The 17,664-nt window shown below is 45.6% G+C and overlaps 1 protein-coding gene across 3 annotated transcripts in view; it reads right to left on the bottom strand.

Moving 5' to 3' along the window:
• Window positions 1–17,664, bottom strand: part of DSCAML1 (DS cell adhesion molecule like 1) — a 468,701-nt gene that overhangs the window by 188,161 nt on the left and 262,876 nt on the right. For 2 of the 3 annotated variants that reach the window (XM_069224722.1, XM_069224723.1), the window contains exons 4-7: window positions 16,071–16,217; window positions 6,311–6,589; window positions 5,082–5,357; window positions 3,730–4,026 (exon numbers count right to left, since the gene is read on the bottom strand). In XM_069224722.1, coding sequence (XP_069080823.1) covers window positions 3,730–4,026; window positions 5,082–5,357; window positions 6,311–6,589; window positions 16,071–16,217 — 999 coding nt within the window. The remainder of the gene's footprint in view (window positions 1–3,729; window positions 4,027–5,081; window positions 5,358–6,310; window positions 6,590–16,070; window positions 16,218–17,664) is intronic. The other variant, XR_011201525.1, reaches the window with a different exon arrangement.

Here is a 17,664-nt window from a genome sequence, read left to right on the forward strand (position 1 = left end):
TTGACATACAAGGAAATACCTTACTCTGTATCCCCTCTTCCCATGGAGATTGACAAAGCATTGGATAATACAACCGAACATCTCTTCTCATGCTTCACCTTGCAGCATCCTACAAGACTGTAAACACATCTCAACTTGATGACAGTTTATGTGTCACTGATGAATGAATGACGACCAGTGATCTCAAGCTCAACTCTGCAAAAACTGAGAACATGAGCAGTGGGCAATGGAATATCTGCTAAACTACAACAATCATGTCCAAAGAAGTGGAGGATCCACCACTTACAGCGTGGGAGTGGTCAGTGACTCAAACCTGGCCCCTGGGCCCACATGCCAATTAAGTCATCAGAAGTATGTTCTACTAAGATGCATCCTCCCTCATCTGAGATATCACCAAAAACAGCAGGCCATTCTCAACTTCATAATATCACAAATAGGTTACACAAAAGGTTTGTACCTGCTTCCTACTACACAAGCTATGAAGGATCTAAATCTAAAACACAGATCTAAAACATAGTTGCAAGTCTGCTATTACATCTCCACCCGAAGGAACAGAACACCAGTGCTGCAACCATTAGAACATCTGGCAATAGTGAGACACTTTGCCTATAGAGCACTTCGCATAGTTTGCGAAAGCCATCCAAGAAATAGGGTTCCGCCACGTACAAGCACATTTTCAACAGTACTCAATGACTACAAATCTATGTTAAAGGCTTACACTGACACGTCATCCCTTCCTATAACAAAAAAAAACATTTCTCAGCGCATGCAGTGAAAGCATTGAACTTATTGGAAACCAGAATAAGAAACATACAAGACTATCTAAAGTTCAGGAGGGAAATGAAAACTTGGCTTTTCCCAAGATAAAAATGCAAAAAACTAGGGACCACCCTGACATCAAAACAGAGCAACATTCATGACCATAGGAAGAGAGACTACTCGAGAGTACACTACACCCAAAGGAGCACCACTACAGATCCCTAATGTGCCTAGCTGTAATGACTGCACACTAGACAACAAGGCTACTGAACAGTGTCAAGTTTGACTATGGAATGCCATGAGTGGATGTGACCATGGCTGGAATCAGTCTAGGCTGGATAACAGAGGTGCCCAAATGAATGCAGGTTAGTTGGTGATGGTGCTCATATACTACAGAAATCACCATAATGGGATACTGCCATGGCAGACTATTATTGGAGTAGACTGGATGACAATTATACTTTTGCGGGCTGATAAAGCTTCCCCCACCCTCCTCCTCCTGACCCCCCCAACATACACACACATACACTCACATACATACACACCCGCATTCCCACATTCACCCACGCAATACAATCATACCCACCCACCCATACAATCTCACAGCAACACTCACTAACATACATCATCCAGACACACACAACACACCATGCACGTACACACATACCCATTCATGCACACACGCATAACACACGCATGCACACATACAAACACAGCCTCACACACCCCCACCCCCCTCTCCTGTCGGAGAACCCCACTTACCTGCTTGCAGGGGCCCCTCCGGCAGGATACGTGACGCGGCGCTGCTGCCCAGCAAAACACCGCGAGGCTGCATCATGGCTCATGATACGGTCAGCGGCGTTCTGCAGGCGTGGCGCTGCGGCTGGCAGCAGCACCGCTGTCCACCGCCATGACCGTAGATGGAATTCCGCCAGCCTTCTGGCAGAATTCCGTTTACGGTCATAATGAGGTGGACGGTTGGAAGCCATGGCGACGGTATGTTGGCGGCCGTCGCCGTGGCGGTTGGCGGCATTTCCGCCAATGTCATAATGAGGGCCATAATGTTGATGACATAATTGCTGCACACAGCACGAAAGATGGATTGAAAAATCTTCGGTAATCACCACAAAATTGATATTGGGACCTGCTGAGTAAAATTTAAGAGCCAGCGAATGTAACCTGAGGGCGCACTGTCTCTTGCTTATCCTTGTTTCATTGCACCGCTAAGCACTGCTACCAAAGACCAGATACAGTCACCACTCTGATCATTGACACACAACTCAAAAATGCTTCCACATAGGCTGACAACAAGTAAAACATCCTTCCAACCAAGCACTTCCTAACAGTCTAGTGTGCTATCAGTCCGATAATGCACTTCAGCATTCCTCTGTGGGGTATGAAGCACTATCTAAACGCGGTTACAATGCAATGTAATACAATACAATTCCCTGAGGGCACCAAATAATTCACTGATAATCAGCCAGCTGCAAGATAGTGCCTCGGAACCTTTCCTGATAACACCAACAAGTAGAGAGACCCAAAGCAGGCTCTTTTTTACTCTAATTAAACCTGTGCGACTTTTCCAGGAAATACCTGGACTTTTTCTCTAGTGCAAAGTGGTGCCCTTCAGCCCACCAGACTGCTGGGCTAGGCTGGGATGGTTTCTAAAGATATAATCTATGCCCCTACGATTGGCTACCTAGTTGGAAAACATCATAGTAACTCCGAATCCAAGAACATTGAGAGTGGATTAAGACAAAGACCCCACAGACTTGTTTTGTGTTGTGCTTTACCCCTTAGGGTAACACTGGGATAGGCTTGAAGTCATCTCAGCCACCTTGCAACTGTAATAGCATCAGGGTGTGTGTGTGTGTGTATGTATATATATATATATATATACACACACACATATATATGCGCCTTAGCATTCATTATATCTCTAACTTTTGTGTTACGTTGTGTATGAGCCCAAAACGCCCAACCACTTCTTTGAGAAGGCCTTGCCTGCTCGACCTCAGCTATACTGCACACCCAAGGGATCTTTGAAAGTTTTGGCAAACTACGTAAGCAACAATATCCAGGACTATGAGGCGGAAAAGAGAAATGACAGCGTCAACTGTAACACTGCCCTATGACCTGGAGAAAAGGTTTAACGTGAGGGTTTCTTAGTGTGTACTGGAATGAAAGCAAGGGGAAGAGAAGGGAGTAACGTTCTCTGTGGTGAGAAAGGTCAAGTCGGATGCAGAGTCTAAGGTGCAATGGTGTACTGAGTGGGTATTAGAAAAAGTTTTCTTGATAAGGGGTGAGGGCAGAAGAAAGGTGGCGTGTGAAGCAGGACTGCCCTGGGATGATGAAGGAGAGTCTAAGCGTACAAGGAGATGTAACTGAAGGAGGCAGGGCCACTGGCTGTAATTATGAGGGCAAGGAAGTCAGAAAGGGGACTGGTAATCGGATAGTGGGGGACATGAAAGAACAAATCTAGAGATAAAATAGTGGCAAAAATAAACTTAGCGCAGTAGGAGGGGCAGAGAGCGTATACCGCCATGAGTGGGAAGAGAGGTATACTGTCTACTAAGGATAGGGGGTAATAAACAGTTTCACAGGTGAGGTTTGTGTGTAAAAAGAGAGACTTGTTAAAAAGAGTGAAAAATAAAAAGGGAGTGAGGAGAAATGTATTGGTCATTTCTGAGAAGCAAAACAAGGAATTACAAATGAACAAAGAGAAAGGAAAGCAACATCTTTTTAGAGACAATCAATACAAAACTCTCTGGGATGAAGAGCAAAAGAAACACAAGAAGAGCAAAGAGGGGTTAATTTATACAGTGAGGACTAAGTGGGACGAAATGAGGATAAAGAGCAACGTGAGGAGCAGACACATGATAGGAGCATGGCTGGAGAGGGATTATGAACATTTTCACCAAACAGAAGCAAAATTCAATCCTAGTCTGATATTTAAAGTAGGACAGGCACCTCTTACGTTTATTCGCGCTTGGTACTCCGCACTGCCCACCGAGTTGCGCGCGGCGCACCGGTACACGCCTCCATCCTTGATCTGCGGGCTTGTGACGTTCATGTGGCTCACGGTGGTACCGTCTGACATGGTGTACTGGTTGCTGCGGTGCCCATTGTCCTTCACGATGGGCTCATCGTCGAGTGTCCATGTGATGGTGGGTGGGGGGGCACCTTTGGCCGTGCACATCAGAGAGAACTGCTCCCCAGGGTTCACCACCTTCTCACTGAAGGATGAGGTGATCCGAGGGGTGCCATCTATGGGCAGAACAGAAAGAGATCCAATGTCAGTAAGGCTTCGGGCCACAGGAATGAATGGTTTTATGAGTGTCCTGGTACCCCTTGCCTCATGACGTTACTACTCAGCTGATACCTTACTTCCTCCCCCAGTAACAGAATATACCCCCCACCCTGCAGTCAGCAGCTCCTTCCAGGGATGGTCAGTTATTAACTTTCTTGGGTAGCAGGAGGCAGCTTTTTCTTTCACTTACTGCAGAACTTAACACAGGGGACACGGAAACAGGTCTTATCAGACTGCTTGGACACTTACAGTTATCAGAGTGCTTTGGTGTAATTTTATGATTGGGTTTCTAGAGACCAGGAGTCAAAACCAACGTTACAACCATCCCATTTTCTTTGATTGGCCGGAAGCCCAGATGATTAAAGTTGGCTTTGTCCAGGCTCACAGTTGAGGGTAGTTGGCCACTTTTAACGATGAGTTACCTCTTAAGTTGCCTTTTTATTGCTTGATAAGCAAGAGTTGAAAATGATGCAATGGCTCAGGTGGTTCTGCAATTGTAGAAACTCGTAGGAATGGAGGGTGTGAGCCCCTGGTCGCCATCCGCAACATCCAGCATGTGATGCCCAGCGCACACACGATGCTAAAACTCTCGGTTCATCTGTACATTTTGATATTCATATTAAACAACAGATACCCACCACTATGCCTCGTCCACATTTACGTTGTTAATCTGTTAGCTCCACCTCTTCCTTATATCCTCTTCTTCGCCCTTCTTTCCGTGTTAAACTGGTGTCTTTGGTAGCCATCTCTCCCTTGCCACTCCAACTAAACATCCTCACTTTTCCACTATCTATATTCCCTTTCCAACCTCTCCTTCTTTGCATCTTGACTTCTCCCTCGCATGTATGCCTTGTCCATGTCTCTACCCTGTTCACTCCCATCATTTTATCTCTTACCACTTTCTCATTCTCTTTCTCATACTATAGTCACCCTCCCCTATCCCATCGCTTCCCCCTTTCTCTTCTCCCCCCACGCTGCCTAGCCTCTTGTTACTCTAAACTGCCCCACTCACCCTCCAGGACGATGATGGAGAAGTCTTGGGCGGTCAGTGCTTTACGGATGGCAAAGCATTGGTAGGCACCAGAGTGGCTCTTCTGGGCTGAAGTGATAAGCAGGGTCTCGTTTCCAATGCCCCGAATGGAGATGAAGTCATCGGGTACCACCAGTTCGGTGTTGCGATACCAGCGGATGATGTACTCTGGCGAGCCGGTCAGGGCACATGACAGAATGACTGTGCTGCCAATGCCAGTCTTCAGCTTCTTTGGTGTGAGGGTTACTCGCAGGGGTTCTAAGGGTCAGAGACCGAAAAATACAAAGTCATGGGCGAGATGATGATCATGGGACCGCAGTTAGGAGTGTTGGATCTTAAGGTTACATGAGATAATTCATTCAATTATAAAAGATTGGGGAATATCCCAAAATATAAAAATCCCAGAATTCTAATCTACTACAGCAAGAACATAATGACAACAGATCCCAGAATAAGATGATTCCACATCAAGAACCTCCTGTAACAATAACCTCTCACAACGACACCCTCCCAGTACGAGACCTTCTGCAGAAAGAACCTACCACAATATGGACCATTCTCACAACAAGTATCTTGCAAAATTAAGACATCTCCCAGTAAGATGCTCTGACAATAAGAACATCCCGTAATAACAAGCTCAACAATAAGACGTCTCCAAAATAAGAGCCTTTGCAGTAAGAACCTCCCATAACAAGACCCACGCAAAATTAGAACAGCTTTGAGAAAGAAACCTCACAATAACCCCCAAAACACTAACACCCAACGTTAAAAGAAAAGCCTATTAGATCCTCCCACAGGAAGACCCCCCCCAAAAAAAAAAAAAGATTCTTCTACCACAGGTGCCAACATTAATCCCCACAATAATAACCTTCCAACCAAAAGAACTTTAACAATCCAGAAAGTGGGGCAAAGTTTTGAGTTTGCAGCTTTATACATAAACAAGTGGGCATCTCTGCCATTGACCAAGAAGGTAACCAGTCAGTGGGTATTCCTCCCTCTGTGGTGGAGGATTGTGAGGGGGGTGTTTTTGTTACATGCTTTGGCACCTCGATGTTTTTTATATGTGCTTTAATGTCACCCTATATAACACTATAAAACACTATAAAACTCTTTCTCGATTAATTTTCCCTATGGGCAGGATCCTCTCTTCTTTGCAGTTTGTTCAGTCTGTCAACATCACTCTCAGCCTGGCCGCCGCTGCGACCTCTTACCTATAACAGTCAGGGTGCCGCTGACCTCTGCTGACCCAAAGTTGTTGATGACTTCGCAGATGTAGGTGCCGCTGTCCTCCACGCGCAGGTCACTGATGGTGAGGCCTGTGCCGCGCTTACTCCAGCGGCTGTCGGTGGGCACGGGGCGACCATCTTTGATCCAGCGGCTGGACAGGTTCGGGTACCCGGAAGCGATGCACGGAAGCTCTACTTCCTGCCCCGCTTTCACTTCCCGTGAACTGAAACTGTCCAGGATGGTGGGGCTGGACTCAGAAGGGTCTGGGGAAAAAAAAACATGGAGTCATGTCCTGGCAAAACGGGACTTTATCATGTTGTCTGGATGCGAGGGTTAGTGACGTCATGGGGATTGGCTTTATGGGGTAGGATTTCCATAAGTAGGGCGACCCCATGGGTACTCATAGAACTTCCCAATTAGGATCTGATACAGTAACCGTTTATAAATGGATTACTTCCCCAATTTCTGTAAATGTTTAAACTGATCAATGCACAATCCAGTGCTTTGTTGTAACCTCTTTATGGTTATTCAGACTTTTGTCTAAAACTTTCATTTAAAACTTGTAAAACTTTTCAATTCAACAGTTAGAACATTCACAAAATCACACATTTACCATGTACTACAGATACAAAAACATACAAATATCACTTATCATCCCAATATCATAATCCTACTTCAAATAAACTGCACGTGATATACATAAAAAGAAAACTTGCTGTAGGTCCATTGTATGCAGTAGCAAGAACACTGTCTCTTTGTCTGTATTTTACATCTGTGAGTTGAAAAGATGTCCTCCCCGACTGGGAGGCCTCCTACACAGTACTATGCCACTTTCATTCACTGTTTGACAGTACATTATATTGCTCAAACACCTGACACAGTATGTAGAGAGGATGCATGCACCTGCTATTGTTGAGCATTAAATGACGCATCAAACGCATCTTCATAGCTAACTAGTCTTTTTAATCAATCAAGTTGTGTACCCCTCTTTTCAGTTTTGGATCACCTGCTGCCCGCCCCCATAACCCCCCACCCGACCCCTCAAATTTCAATATGCCCAAGAGCTTTCCCTGAAGTTAAAAACAGAGATAACGCGGAAACTGACAAATTCAATGTCAGCAGTCAAAAGAGCTGAAATCCCTCGATTGCTTCCATTGGAAATTGAATGTAACGAACCCGTGTATCTCCGGGAAGCCCTAACACAAATAATGCTGCCTGACTGAAAAGAACATCTTAGAGACAAGTAACTGCAATGGAGGGACAGTCGATCAATACAGTTTAAGTCAAGACCCGAGGATAATTCTGGGACTATCTTATCAATGGCGCCTGAGGTGAGCCAAGGGCCTGGGATTAAGCACGCCAGTTCGAGTTACTTCTGTGAATACCGCTGGTGGTAACAACATCCAATTATTGAAGCGCCCAGGAGACAATTCCGTTTGCGGCGTGCGGTCGATAACCGGTCAATATTGTATAATGTAAGTCTTCCATCCAAAGGCAAAGCGTGGAACCAGCGCGCGAGCAAGTCGGGGGCGGAAATCACCGTTGCAAGGCCCGGTCCGCCCGGGAAGCCATGCACGAGTCTGTCCTGGCCGCAAAGAAGCGCAGAAGTACGGCCTACACACTCGAACAAAATATCAAGTGTGTGAGACGCGAGATAACATTTTTTAATGGAAGAGTTTTACTCTATACATATTTGAATTCCGAGTCTTAAGAGGACACCGGACTAATATATATTTGAATTTTAAAACGCAGGTTATGTACCCAGTAGATGAAATGACTCGGGAGACATGTTTATTGTAGAATTTGCACAGTGCTTACTACCCCTGCGTGGGATATTGAAGCGCTTACAGCACGGTACAGGTGTGGTTGGAAGCGTGTTTATTTCCTTAGTTTTGGCCCTGGGTTGGAAGTGTTTCCATGTAGCGTGTGGTACCACGAGCTGTGTTAAGGGGCACAGCGCTGAGCAGAGGGGAGGCTAAGCTGGCAGAGGCCTCTTCGGATCAGAAAACCACAAAGCAGAGCCCCTCCTCGTACCCCGGTCCTGCTGGTGGCACTGATTCGGATGCACCAGCAGGACCGTGGTACGAGGAGGGGCTCTGCTTTGTGGTTTTCTGATGCGAAGAGGCCTCTGCCAGCTTAGCCTCCCCTCTGCTCAGCGCTGTGCCCCTTAACACAGCTCGTGGTTTCAATGTGGACCAGAGAGGGCCAGTCCATGCAGGATTTGCAGGATGTTCACGAAGCAGAAAGTTACATAAGGTACATCTACATGGATCTTATTTCCAAAATCCAGTATCGATTCCACCCTCCTGGAACTATGTTGGACACCCTACCTTTAATGATACTTCAGATATTTTTGTTGGGAGGATTGTTACTGCTGTTATTGCTGAAAGTACTCGCTTGCACCCAGCAAACCTTGTTTGCGGGACAGGAGGGGGCCCTGAACCTCCTGCTCTGGCAGACGTTCCGGGTCTTTCTAGGAGGGCAGGAGTGCCCTGTAGCAGCCCCCTGCACCCCCCATCCCTTAACCCAAAAGGCACAGGAAAGGGTGTCAAGCAGGGGAAGGGGTTCGCCCAGCCCCACGCGCGCAACGGGGATGGGTGAACCGGGCCCAGACGGAGTGACACTCCCAGGGCTGCTGCTGGCTCGGGAGGGGCCGTATTTACAGCCAGCATTATTCAGAGGTAACAATCGCAGGGCAGAGCGGCAGAGTACAGCACGGTGGAGCTGCACACGGAGTCCGCACCGAGCCGGAACCCCGACCTGATAGCCCTTCCCGTGGCTGTCTAAGGCTGGGGGTGGTCTCAGCGCTTGGCGGGGGCATGGCTGCCGGCCAGCCAGAAGAGGGCAGTTTAGCAGAAGCAAGGGCGCTGCGGGCAGTGTTGGGTGTGGGTGCAGGGGCTGAACATATGGTGACCAGATTTTGAGGAGCAAAAACCGGGACAGGCCAGACACAAAAGAAGGACTAAATACTTTACACTCACTTTTATACCTGGCATGTCCCGTTTTTTCTATGGCATGACCTCCCACCCTGCACCCCCAACCCGCCCCCACCCACCTCTCTCTGCTCCTCACTCGGTCTCTCTGCTGGGAGCAGACACGGGACTGTGTTGCCTGACAGTAACAGTTAAATTACTTTAATTTTTGCATAAGTTAAAAGAAAGCATACCTTTAATTTATGCTTCCCTAGATAATCAGACCTTTGTCCCAAAAACCGGAACATTTATGTAATGATCTGACCTCTGTCCCAAAAACCGGGACATTTGTTTAAAATTAAGGGAAGCGTCGGGACACCAGGACAGTCCTCTAAAAACAGGGACTGTCTGGGGAAATCCGGGACGTCTGGCCACCCTACAGGGCCGGGGGCTTCAGTCCAAATCCGATCTCTGAGCAGTGCCAGTGCAGTCCTCCAGCCGTGGGTGCCCCAGTGGTGGGCCAACAACCACTCTACATGCTTTGGGGGTGGCCAGCACCAGCCCAGAAAGCCATGGCTAAGGTGGCTGGCCTGTCAGGGACTCCTATCTAATTGCAGAGTCTGGGGCTTGCGCCCCTTCAGTCTGAGTGGGATCGGTTAGGTTTGTACTTGTCAGCTGGGATAAAAGAAAAGATTTTAAAGGATGATTTGTGGATTTTTTTAAATGTAATATTGATATTGTAAACACCATCAAAGGATAAGGCCAAGCTTTGCAAGAAGAGCTCACACTGCAGAGATTGTTCACACACCCACCGCAAGCCAAAGGTTGATGAGACTTTAGCAAAGTCAAAGGGTTCATGATTTTCCACGCCGTGCTGATTGACTAATTCGCTAGTTGAATTGGGATGCAGCCATCCTGCTACCAAAGCAAGATTGTGTGTATGCATGACAAATGTGGGGGCATCAACTTGAAGAAGTAGGATAGGGCATTCACAAGAAAAAAAGCCTACATGTCAGCGGGGGCGGCTCCTCCATTAGGGCAGAGGAGCGTCGCCCTCCACAACCCCCTGCCAGTAGTAGCGGTAGCAGCAAAACCTTTAAAAGAAAAGGATAATAAACAGAGTTTATTATCATTTTCTTTAAAAGGTTGCTGGGCCACTGGGGTGACGAGCAGTGAAGGGGAGTGCACAGCACTCCCCCTCACTGAGCATCTATGTTTGGCTGGCCGTCTCAGGCAGGCCAAACATACATGCGCAGTGTGCTCTCTCTAGCTCGGCAACAAAGTTGCCGGGCTGGAGAGACCGTGCACAGGCTCCCAGTCTAACTAGGAGTGCCCTGGCTGGGTGCTCCCAGCCAATCCTGATACTGCTTTGAGCAGCGTCAGGAATGGTCGTCTGCAGCGAGGCAGAAGAGAGGAGCGGCACGGCGAGGAACGAGGTAATTGTTGTTTTTTAATTTAATTTATTTTGATATCCCCCTGCGTGCCGCGCCCTTTCCACACCCTGTGAGTCGCTCCTGCATGTCAGACATTGTTTGGCACCAAACTGATGTGAAAGGTTGGTTGCACCAAGCTTTGCTTAAGAAGCCAGGTGGCCCCCTCACCAGCTCTTTTGCTCAACACAGGGAGGTGGGAGAAGAGAGGGACGAGGGGCACGTTGGGCACATATCAAATATACATGTAAGCAGGCCTCCAGGTACCTGTAAGTTCAAACACAACTGCTCGTTTTGTGGTATACTCTCTCATCCTGTATTCAAATGTTACAAGAAAGGAAAGGATAAGGGTCAACAGAAACGCTGAAGAGCATTCTCCCTTTAAGAAAGCTAATTCCGCAGTTAACTTGTAGGCTTTGATCACTTAGCTGAATACTTATGGCAATACTCAGGCATCTCAAATACTTTATGATGGTTTTAGAGATTGTTTTTAAGATCCTATCACAGAATAAAGCTACAGTCTAATTTTACAGAAACCAGCACTTCCTGAAACTAAACATAGATGTAGCCATGCTACAAATCGAGAAAGAGAGGACGTTAAACGAGGTAACAGGCCCATTGAGCACTGGATAAGCTTGTCTGTTTTGTGCTGGAAGTGGTACCGAAGAAGAAGGCAAGAGAGTCTTTCCTCATCCAAAACCTATCTGTCCTATGGGGAATTATGTTAAAGAAGTAATTGATCATGCCTTATGGTCAGTAAAAAAAAAAACACTTACATTGGCCACGGTATCTGCACCCTGAAGACTTTGGGCCCATGGGGCATTGTTTGCCAAAGCCGAATTGAGTTGGCTTTCAGGTTGCCAGTCCACCCAGGAGGGACTTTCACCTGTTGGACTTACAGGTTAAGGGGTCCTAGTATTTCAACAAGTTCATGCCTAATGGGTGTTCGGTATCATGTATATACTCTGAGATATTCAGCTTATTCCTGGAATGGGTATTTAAGAAGGTCTTGGGCTCACCTGAGTGTTGCACTATTTGGATAACTTCTTATTCTTGGAGCTCCAAGTATCCTCACATTGCAGGGAAACCTTAGATAAGTTTGTGAAGCTGCATCACTAGTTTGGGGTCCCTTTGGTGCAAGGAAAGACATGTGGTCCCATTAGGACTACTACTTTTTTGGGTATCAAGTTGGATTCTTTGGCAGGTTTGTTCAGGTTTCCCCAGGAAAAGGTAGTGTTTTTCAAAGGTTTGACAAGGGCTTGTTTGGCAGCTAGGAAGGTGACACTCCAACTTCAAGTCCTGCCGAGGTAGTTAATTGCCCTCTGCATCATTCACATGGGGCACACATTTTCAAGATCCATTATTTGGCTTTATGCAAAAGCATCATTGAACAAGGTTGTCTGGCAAGGTAAAGCAGAATCTGGGACTTATTTTGCAGCAGTTCAATGGACCAGTGTTATGGCCAGCTCCCCTGACATCTAGGCAGGAGATGAGCTTATTTATTGATGCAGCTAGGAGTGTAGGTTTCAGACTGATTCTTGGCCAAGAGTGGTGTGTGCACAGAATTGGCTCGCTGGTTGGTTTGAGTCTGGCTTGGTGAAGAATGTAGACTTTTTAGAGAGGTTTCCTATCTTGCTTGTCTTGACAGCTTCATGACCAATCAGTGATATTTTGGTAAGACAACATGGCGGTGATTCAGAGTCCATAAATCAACAGTAAGCTAGTTGTAAAATTGTGCTTAGGGTGCTAAAAGAAATCGTTCTCATTTGCTTAAAGAATAACATTACCTATAAGTCTAAACATGTACGAGCAGTGTTGAATAATTCTGCAGACTCTGTCGTTTCAAGCTGCAGGAACCCAGGCACATCCATCCAGTAGCTTCAGAGCTACTACTAACACCATTCACAGACCATCTATGGAAATGTAGTGCCCTGCCCTACCAGACCTTGTGGCAGCCAACATATTGCCCAAGTCCCAAAGAGCCTATGAGAGGGCATCTCAGTGTTATCCGACTTTTATAGGTCAAGGGGGAGATGGGAATCTTTTCTCTGATGCATCTTGGTTGGCACTCCTCTCGCTACTAAGATAGGAAGCCAATCTGCAGCCTAGTCCAGGCGGCACCTGGTAGCATTGTCCTTCTTTGCCAAAGTGAAGGGACACAGGGATTTGGCTAGATCTTTCCACAAGAAGAGTGCATTGAAGAGCTACCAAAGGCTTAAAGGTGTTAAGACACCTGTCACAGTTTGGAACCCTACATTTCAGGGTGGTTTTTGGTTTGGGCTTCTATGAGGCTTTCAGAGGAGCTGAGCTGGTGGCAAGATCCAAGAAGGACATTCATTGGGGTTTTGTATAGAGGAAGTAAGCCTGCCAGGTGGGTCACTGGCAGAGACCTCACTCTTCTCTAAGACAGACTTGTCGGCAGCAGTGTGAGTACATTATCCTCCACAGGGCTCCTGAGTCCCACTGCTGCCCAGTCCAGGTACTTGAGAAGTATATGGCAGTCCAGCCAAAAGGAGAGGTGAGGTCAATATTCCTCCATGCTGATGGAACTCCACTGTCCAGATTTAAGGTCATGAAAGAGTTAAAATAGCTTTGGTGGATTATGTGACCAACCCGTGGATTTTGGCTCCCACTCAATTCACACTGGGCCAGGCACATCTGCTGCTGGTTTAGATTTTGATGACCAGATAGTGCAAAAAAATTGGGAGGTGGAGATCTGAATGTTACAACCAGTATGTTTGTATTGACACGATTTAGCCTTCAGCGTCATGCTGTTGGTTCCTCCCACACTTTGTCTATGCATTAGGTGATCTGTCTACCCATGAGGTGTTGGGCCACTCTTAAATATGGAGGGCTTGTGAGGTGAGCTAGACTAGCGGCTACAATGTGCGTACCAAGAAAGTATGTTTCTATATGAAGTGGTATAGCCAAGGAGTTTTGAAAGTCAAGAACTTAAGGACTGTTGTGGAGAAAATGATACCAAAGGGGCTTTTAACTCCAGTGTTTGTGATACTGCATTGAGGCAATGATCTAGCGGAATATGGCCAAGGGACCTGCCTGATTTGCTGTTTGCCAAAGTGTTATGGTTGGCTAAGCATTTCCCAGAAGAACTGAATGTATGGTCAGACACAGTGGCAAGTAGGCATGGAATGAAGGACTAACTATTTGGGCTCTTAACAAATCTGTGAAGCACAGGTGGGGGGGGGAACCAGATGGTAGGTTAACCATACCGGCGGCCACTGGTGGGGTGAATTCATGGTTGGCAGGGACACTTCAGGTTCCATTAGCAACTCACAGGGATTAAGGCATACAGTGTCACATGGACCTCAGAGGGGGTGCTTGCAGCAAATGGTAAAGAATCTGCAACTTTGCGGGGCAGCTCGTTCGGTCAATTTCACAACCATACCCCACTTTCCATGCAAACGCATTTGTGCTAAGAGACAGTGGCCGTGGGGTGGTTGGAGTTTGCGGTCTGTGCTAGAGGACCAAGACATGGGTCAGCTGCCCAGTCTCTCTCTCTCTCTCTCTCTCTCCCGTGGATGTTGGGGGTATCATAGGTAGGGTTGCTCTGAGGTGAGCAGGCCTCCGGCACAAGTAAAGAGAGCAAGGATTTGTATAAGAGCTATTGCCTTTTTTCTCCCCTGGAGTAGGACCCTTAGAGGGCAAAGGAAGACCATGCAGATGGTCAAACTATGAGTTCACAAAATGTTTTGATGCACGGAAGGTACTACGCTTGTAGGAGACTCAAGGTCTCGTGGCTATGAATGCAGGAAAATAATTCTGTTCCAGCATTGTAAATAACAATGCTGGGTACAGTTATGCAATTACGTTTACGTAATAAATATGGGTGAGATTTGTTATCTCTAACCTGCTCAATCCCACTAATTCTGAAATCAGAACGCACACTGGAGCACAGGGCAATACCCAACTATGCAGCCAGTTTGGATTTCAGCTCCATGCAGACCATTCAAACTAAAAACACCACTCACTTGCCTAGCACCAAGCAGATGATTCTTTAAATACTGAGGACCCCAAGGTCCAAGTTGTGTACACAAACTAGATACACACTGAACAGATTGTATACTTGTGGGATTTTATCTACACCCAGATGTGCCAGCTGGTGTGAAAAGTGACTACGTGACAGCGGGCCGGCTTTAGTTCCAGTGATGCATGAGTGACTATCTCTTGTTGAGTTCAACCCCACCCATGACCTCCTCCTCGGATTCCTTCACTATCACTTGGCAAAAGTGCCCCTCATCACTCCATACCCTCTCTCTTACATACATTTAATTTGTTTTAAAACACTGGTAAAGGCTGGCTTTACTAATCCATTCAGCTATCCACATGGAATACAGATCTTTTCTTTGCAACAGTAATATAACCCTCTGAGCTACCGTATGGCAAGCCAAAAATTGACACTAGACAAAACTCCATCTCTCTCCAGCAGGAGAATTAATCACAAGAGTTATCTTGACATTTTTATTGCTGCCTGAAAGCAGGACCCTCCAGGAACTCTGCAGCTGGTGCTTTTAAATCTTAAGTTATTGCTAAACACAGTGCCCCCTGAGGTCAGTGTCCTCTCTCCAGGTCAGTGCTGGCTCTGCACCAACGTCAAACAGAGCCACCTGATCTGGAACTTTCCGCGGAACATGAAGGAGCAGACTATTGTGGAGAAACAGAAGGTACTGCATGCTTTATCAGAAGATAACAAATTAGCATGCAAAGCCAATAGCGTTACCATGGAGATATTGCAACACAGTGTGTCAAATACAAGGCATTAACAAAGAAACACTGGAACACTGTGTGACAAATCAACAGCATTACCACCGGATACAACAGTGTTGCTCATGCACCCATACTTCCGTAATGGTGCAGCAATATAGACCGTGACAAATTTGAGCCGGTACTTGCAGGTGGGGCCCAGCACTTATTTTTCCTTATCAGACGTTGACTCAGAGCAAGAGAGAGAAAAACACAAAAGGTTGGAACAAAGGAGGAAGAGAAAGGCGCGAAAACAGTGAGAAAGAAACACAGCATAAATGAAAAAGAACCTGCAAGAGTGAGATAAAAGTACAGGGAGTTTCTGGAGATGGATTAAAGCAACCTGAGGTAGAATTCAGTCTAAGCAGTATTGGTATTCCACACTTCACATTCCATAGCGCTGGTCCTGGGCTTCTGCACTAAGCTTTGGGTGCAGGCACTCAGTTTACAAATTTAGTGCACAACATTAGGAGAAAATACTGCATGGCAGCGAGCCAAAATAGTAGCATTGCCCTAGGATATCTCATCACAGTGGGCCAAAAGGCCAGATGTCCCACATTACCCAAGGAATAATGAATCAGAGTGAGAAAGCTACAGCATCTGTATAGGAAGGTTGCGGTCTATCTACCAGGGCCTCTTACCTGACACGGAGAGCCGGGCCCCATTACTCTGTCGGGTCTCCCCACTGTACTTGTGCTTGGTGATACACCGATACGTAGACAAGGCGTCTTCCTTTTGAACGTCGAGTATGTACAATCCTCCATAGAAAGTAATAAAAAACCTATTTTCTGTAGAAGAAAAAAAAAAGTGTTAATTCCATACTGTGTGAAGAAAAAAAAAACTAGCATGGTTGAGCGCAGCATCAGTAACTACACTGGTCATGAGAAGGCGCCCTTCGGAAATTATAAGAAATGAAAGTCAGAGGCCAACGTAGATTAATATTACGTTTTGCCCTGTTTGTTGTTTTTAAATATTGTGTTTGTAACGTAGTAAGATACTACTTTAAAAAAAAAAAAAAAAAAAAAAAAAAAAAAAAAAAAAAAAACTTATGAACCTGTGTCCGCAGATTTTTATTTGGATTTGTTTTCAGCAGACAGCAAAAGTAAGGCTGACTCGCTGCCATTTTATGGAAAATTCGCTAAATCAAGGCTCCTGCACCACTTGTACTGCCTGTTCTGATTCTTTGTTGAACCGTTTCAGATGGCTCCAGCACACAACCATAATGAAAGGAAATTTAATAGAACCCAAAAGAGAGTTCATTTTCAATAGACATTTCAATAGCATTTAATCAGACGTAATCCCTCAATGGGGTAAAAATGGCAGTACAGTGGGTAGTGATAGTCATAATAAAAATAAAAAAATCAAACAAATATTTAATTTGTGTACAATAAACAAAATTTAAATTGAAGTAGATTTTCATATATTTCCAAGGTAGATGCTTTTAAGCGTTCCCATGACTGTAGTTACATGACTTATGCAATTGTGTTCAAATATTAATTTCACAAAATAATATTAAGGTCTATACAGTAATATTTACAATGATCAGCATGTGAAAGGATGTCGAGCAAATACCACATCTAAAGATAATGGACTCCAATTTTAATAATCATTGTGTGAGAAGAAAAACATCTGAAAATCTCCTTTTATAGTTCATTCTCCATCTAAAATCTCTCAAGCTTTATGTGGGTGCTGCAGTACATCCTGCACCCCTAGTTTCAGTGGTGCTTTATCGCAAAGCCAGTATAAAGAAACAGATGGAATCAGGGCAAGATGGCTGATGTTCCCAGGTAGAAGGGCTAGCGAAAATTAAAAATATAAAATCTATGTTACATGTCTTGATTAATGCATCTGGCATAACAAGTCACAGACTGATCCACGCAAATTAACCCCAGATTCCAAATGCAACTGTGCAGATGTGCGGAACTTCTTTATGGTTTCTGAAAAGTGAAGTCTTTTTAAGGGATTGTGAAGCAAGCCAATTTTCTTTTCCCAAAGAGTAATTTCATTATGTAAATCATAATTATCATAATCAACAGAGGACAACTTAAATTAACTCACATGTCAGCATGAGGAGGAAAAATCACATCGTTAGAAAAGGAAGCATTTCTAGATTATGAGGCAAGCTTTGAAGGACTAAACCGCAGAGGACCAACAAAGACCTTCTCATTGTAGACATCTAACCAGCATCTAACCCGTGTACCTATAAAATTGTTTGGCACATGCTATGGTTATGAA

The sequence above is a fragment of the Pleurodeles waltl genome, chromosome 3_1 (genome assembly GCF_031143425.1).
Source record: "Pleurodeles waltl isolate 20211129_DDA chromosome 3_1, aPleWal1.hap1.20221129, whole genome shotgun sequence".
In the NCBI taxonomy this organism is placed as follows: Eukaryota; Metazoa; Chordata; class Amphibia; order Caudata; family Salamandridae; genus Pleurodeles; species Pleurodeles waltl.